This window comes from Engraulis encrasicolus, chromosome 9 (assembly GCF_034702125.1).
Source record: "Engraulis encrasicolus isolate BLACKSEA-1 chromosome 9, IST_EnEncr_1.0, whole genome shotgun sequence".
NCBI classification, from domain to species: domain Eukaryota; kingdom Metazoa; phylum Chordata; class Actinopteri; order Clupeiformes; family Engraulidae; genus Engraulis; species Engraulis encrasicolus.
The window spans coordinates 17,027,889-17,032,888 of record NC_085865.1 but is presented as its reverse complement, the minus strand read 5'-3'; the positions used below and the strand labels follow the sequence as shown (position 1 = coordinate 17,032,888).

General features: G+C 51.6%; 1 protein-coding gene across 1 annotated transcript in view; it reads left to right on the top strand.

Annotated features, from left to right (window-relative positions):
• Positions 1-5,000, top strand: part of LOC134456122 (E3 ubiquitin-protein ligase HECW1) — a 144,156-nt gene that overhangs the window by 59,060 nt on the left and 80,096 nt on the right. Inside the window, exons 8-12 of the mRNA XM_063207555.1 lie at positions 100-200; positions 2,437-2,648; positions 2,925-3,421; positions 3,790-3,922; positions 3,971-4,535. Of these exons, the coding sequence (XP_063063625.1) occupies positions 100-200; positions 2,437-2,648; positions 2,925-3,421; positions 3,790-3,922; positions 3,971-4,535 (1,508 nt within the window). The remainder of the gene's footprint in view (positions 1-99; positions 201-2,436; positions 2,649-2,924; positions 3,422-3,789; positions 3,923-3,970; positions 4,536-5,000) is intronic.

Genomic DNA, 5,000 nt, shown 5'->3' with positions numbered 1-5,000 from the left:
AGTGCTGTGTCACAATGACAATGGGAGTTGGAGTTTCCCAATGGGCTTTCACTTTCACTTTTCACTTATGAGAGTGTTATTGGATGTGTCTCTTGACAGGGATCGAGTGGTGAGCTACACTCTGGGACGCAGGCTGCCAACGGACCACGTCAGCGGGCAACTGCAGTTCCGCTTCGAACTCACCTCCTCCATCCACCCAGGTAACCAAAAAGCTCCATACTACCCACTCATTTTTTGGGACTCTCGGTAGACTCTTGTGTATATCCACTCAGCTTCGTAAGCTCACATGAGGGTCTGGAGGATCTTAAGATAAACCCTGCTCCCGAACTAAAATGCAGTAGGACCAATCAGGATTGTGGGATTTACAGAGATATGACGTTACATACGTTACAGAGACGTAGTCAAAGTTTAAAGGTAGTGTTCTACACAACCAGGTACCTAAAGAATACCCCCTTTCTATCTGTAACCACAGCTCCTCATACACTCAGGTACTGTTCCTTAAACCTGTAGAGAGTTACTTGTGCACAATCCCTGGTGCTGAAAAAATAGATTACGTATTTTTTTAATTGAATGAATGAATAAAAAGAAGAAAAAATAACTTAAAGAAGAAAAAAATCCAAAGGACTGTGCGAACCTTTTAAAAAAAAAAATACTGTTCCTTAAACCACCTTACTGTATCTTTAACCACTCCTGCAGTCTCCTTTGGAGGGGCGTCAATGTCCCCATTATGTCTTAGTGCCGCCTGCCTGTGTGCGTGTGTGTGTGTGTGCGTGCGTGCGTGTGTGTGTGTGTGTGTGTGCGTGTGTGGTTCTGTGCTAGTTTGCCACAGGCAGGGAGACATAAACACACACACACACACACACACACACACACACACACACACACACACACACACACACACACACACACACACACACACACACACACACACACACACACACACACACACACACACACACACACACACACACTCAAAGTGAAATCTCCTACTATATGCTATATACTGTTGCTTCTCTCTAAAAGAATAAAATGCTGAACACAGTATTTCTTAATATAACAGGATTTAATGCACTTCGTAAGGACTTAAGATTTCCCATAGGCTTCAAGTTACATCTTTTTTAGGCTGGTGATAGCATAGCTTGTTCCCTTGTATAGCACTTGGCAGCAACCGTCATCTGATGATGTTGATGGACTCTCGTTTGGGGACTCTGTGCCGTTACTGAGGACTGAGGAGGACTGAGTAGTACACACCAACTTGCATGATTTTGGGCTGTGGAATATGTAGTTCAGCCATTAAGACTCAGATAGAGGAATTTGTTTTTTAACGATTTAATGTTAACATAGTTGACAATGGAATTGGCAAAAAGTATTTGGCGTAGGTCCAATCATCAGCCCGGGTCTTGTGACGGCTGATCCAGTAGAGCCTGCCGTAGCTGTGCAGCAGGAACTGGACCTTTAACCTCCGGACAGGAAGACTGGACCCAACTGGTGGTGGTGGGGATGGAGGAGGAGATGCCTAGGCCAGCAAGAAAGGAGAGTTAGACACGTTGCTATAAAGGAAATGGCAGCCTCTGATTGGCTCTGCGAAATGCACAGGTGCCCTGAGTCTTCCTGACAGAACTAATGCAGGCTACATTTCTCATAACTTAAAATTTGCATCAACTGTCATGTTATTATTATTAATGCTGACAGAGCGTCGCTTGGCGGTATCCATTGAGAGAGAGGGAGGACATAGAGAGGAAAAGATTAAGTCAGCAACTTTGGATGGGGTCTACAAGAGCTTATTGACAAACATACTTTTTATTTAAAGAAACAGTCCACCGTGTTTCAATAATAAAGTGTGTTCTTCTCTTACCTGAAATGTCTTCGGACGAGGCCCCAGTCAGCAATGTGAACGGCACAAACTCTTTAGCATTAGCTTGGCTCAGCTTTGCCCTGGGGAGCATTGGGTGCTTTAAGTTAGAAGTAACCAAATTTTTCCACATTTTCCCTATTTAAACACCTTTGGCGCATTGATATCTTCACTTCTAGTCCTCTCGCTCAAAGGGAGAGGGGAAGGGGGTAGGGGGGGAACTAGGAGTGAAGATATCAATGTGCCAAAGTCGAAGTGCTCAGAATGTGTCACTATGCCTTTCATAGTTCCATTTCTTTATCTATATAGAAAAGTGGTAAAATTCCTCTGCTTATATGTAGACGAGAGGCCAAAACTTGATGAGTTTTGAAAAATATCCGTCTACCGTACGTGCAAATGGCTTCTTAATGAATTGACCCAAGCTGTTGAACAACAGAGATGAGTTCAAGAGTGCCCCTTGTTTTGTAGTGTTCGTCAACTGTCATGTCATTATGCTTATGATGTCCTCATTTGAAGGCTGTGTGTCGTGTGTCGTGTGTCGTCCCTGAGTTTGATTGACAGATGGCCTCTTTCGCTCATGACAGATGACGAGGAGGCGTCGCTCTGCGCCGAGCCGGAACGTCCCATCGCCCCTGACAACCGGCGGCAGGAGGTTGTCGTCACAGCTCTTGATGAGAACGGTGATAATGATGAAAATGAGGAGAACCAGGCTTATGTGGATGACACGGCCAGCGTGGGGCCAGACATAACGGACCTGCCGGAGGACGATGGAGCTCCAGATGGGTCAACGGAGGAGGTGAAGGAGGAGGAGGAGGAGGAGCAGGAGCAGGAGCAGGAGCAGGAGGAGGAGGTGACAGAGGAACCTCCACAGGCGTCCGGCCCAACAGCTGAGGAGGAGTTTGAGGAGGACCATGCTCCTGCTGATGTGGCAGAAGAAGTGGCGGAGGTGGAGGAGGAAGAGGAGGAGGAGGTGGAGGAGGAGGAGGAAGTGGCAGAGGAGACACAGGATGATGCAGAGGAGGAGGAGAGTGGAGAAGCAGACGAGGCCACCACCTCCACGCTACTCCCACAGGAGCAACAGCCGCAGGAGGAGGAGGACCCAACTGGAGTGGAGGCGGCAGAGCAGCCTGGAGAGGATCTGGAGGAACTAGGAGGACAGCCGACGGAGGAGGACGGAGAGGGAGGAGAGAGCTGCTGCGATGCCCGCAGAGCCGATGTCACTGAGGCTGAAGCCAGTGAGGAGGGGCGAGAGGAGGAAGAACCAGAGGCTGTGGCTGAGGCTGTGGGTGGAGAGGCAGGAAGCGCTGAGGTCGAAGCCCAACCAGTGGAGCCATCGTCATCTGCATCATCTGAGGCCAGAGGAGAGGCAGCGGCGGAGGGAGCAGCCGAGACGGTGGCGGAGGCTGAAGACCCCACTGCCCGGTGCATGCGCATGCGCGCGGTGCTCAAGCGCAAGAACCGGCCGTGCTCGCTGCCCGTGTCCGAGCTGGAGACGGTCATCGCCTCCGCCTGTGGTGAGCCGGAGACGCCACGCTCTCACTACATACGCATCCACCAGCTGCTGCATAGGTATGTGTATATTGCATCCATGTATATTTGTGCACAGTATGTATGTGAAGAGTTCTTTTGTAAAATATGATGAAATGCATTTCATTGCCACTTTCGTCTGTTTTTACGGTTTGTTTTATTTCAAGTAACACCAGGACAATTTAAGCTATTCTACTCTTATCTACTCTACTTTTTTACCCTACTCTAGCCCACTACTCCACTCAACTCTGTACTACTAAAGTTACTCTGCTCTACTCTTCGTTTCTCTACTCTACTCTACTCTACTCTACTCTACTCTACTCTACTCTACTCTACTCTACTCTACTCCACCACTCTTCTATTACTCTTCCCTGAAATTCTACTCTTGTCTACTCTTCTGCTCTACACAGCTTGCCCTCCGCCCACCAGCTCCACGATAACCACGACGATGAGAATGACGGGCAGGACAACGGCGAGAACGACGGTGGCGAAGACGGAGGGCTGGACCCTGACATCATGGACGACACCACTCTCAAGCCCGCGGTGGTCAAGAGGAGACAAGGAGGAGGAGAAGAAATGGGCGGAGGAGAGGAGGAGGAGGAGGAGGAGGAGGAGGAAGACGACGAGGGCTCGGAATCGCGTTCGCCATCCGCCATCCCAGCCTGCCCTGGGCCGTGCTGCAGACGGACGCTCCCACGCAGCTTGTCCATCGAGCGCCTGTCGGAACTCAACCAGCTCCTCGAAGGAGAGCACCGCCACCACCGGTCGCCCAACTCCACGCGTCTGGACAGCGAGGAGGGCGGTGGAGAGAGAGGTGGTTGTGGTGGGAGAGGAGGAGGAGGAGGAGGGGGCGGAGGGGGAAGAGGTCCGAGGGGCAGCGAGTGTGAACTGTGCGACAACTCCTGCTACAGCACTTCCTGCTACTCCACTTCCTGTTATTCCACTTCCTGTTACAGCAACTCCACGGGCTACGAGGGCCGACAGCGCTTCTGCAGCCACACGCGCCTCTCCTCCGTGGACAGCGCGCGCCTCTCCGAGAGCACCGTCTTCTCCTCGCAGGAGGAGGAAGAAGAGGAGGAGGAGGAGGAGGAGGAGAACAGCGCATTCGAGTCAGCACCGGACTCGGTCCAGAGTCCGGACGGAAGGGACAGTGGTGGTCGGAACAGGGCTACCAGGGACCTCAGGGAACGGACGCGGCAGTGGGGAGAGGAGGAGGAGGAGGAGGAGGAAGAGGAGGAGGAGGGGGAGGTGCGACACAGGGGACACCGATGCAGGAGAGACAGGGAGGCGTCGCCGGTGCCTGGCCCCAGCGGACGAGCAGCTGGTGAGGAGCTCTGTGTGTGTGTGTGTGTGTGTGTGTGTGTGTGTGTGTGTGTGTGTGTGTGTGTGGTGCGTGTGTGCGTGTGTGTGTGTGTGTGTGTGTGTGTGTGTGTGTGTGTGTGTGTGTGTGTGGTGCGTGTGTGCGTGTGCGTGTGTGTGTGTGAGAGAGAGAGTGATGGAGTGCTACTTAGGGTTATGTGTGTGCCCTGACTGGTACACCTACCTGTGATGAGGATCAGTGCTTGTGTGCGTGTGTGCGTGTGTACGTGTGTGTGTGTGTGTGTGTGTGTGTGTGTGTGTG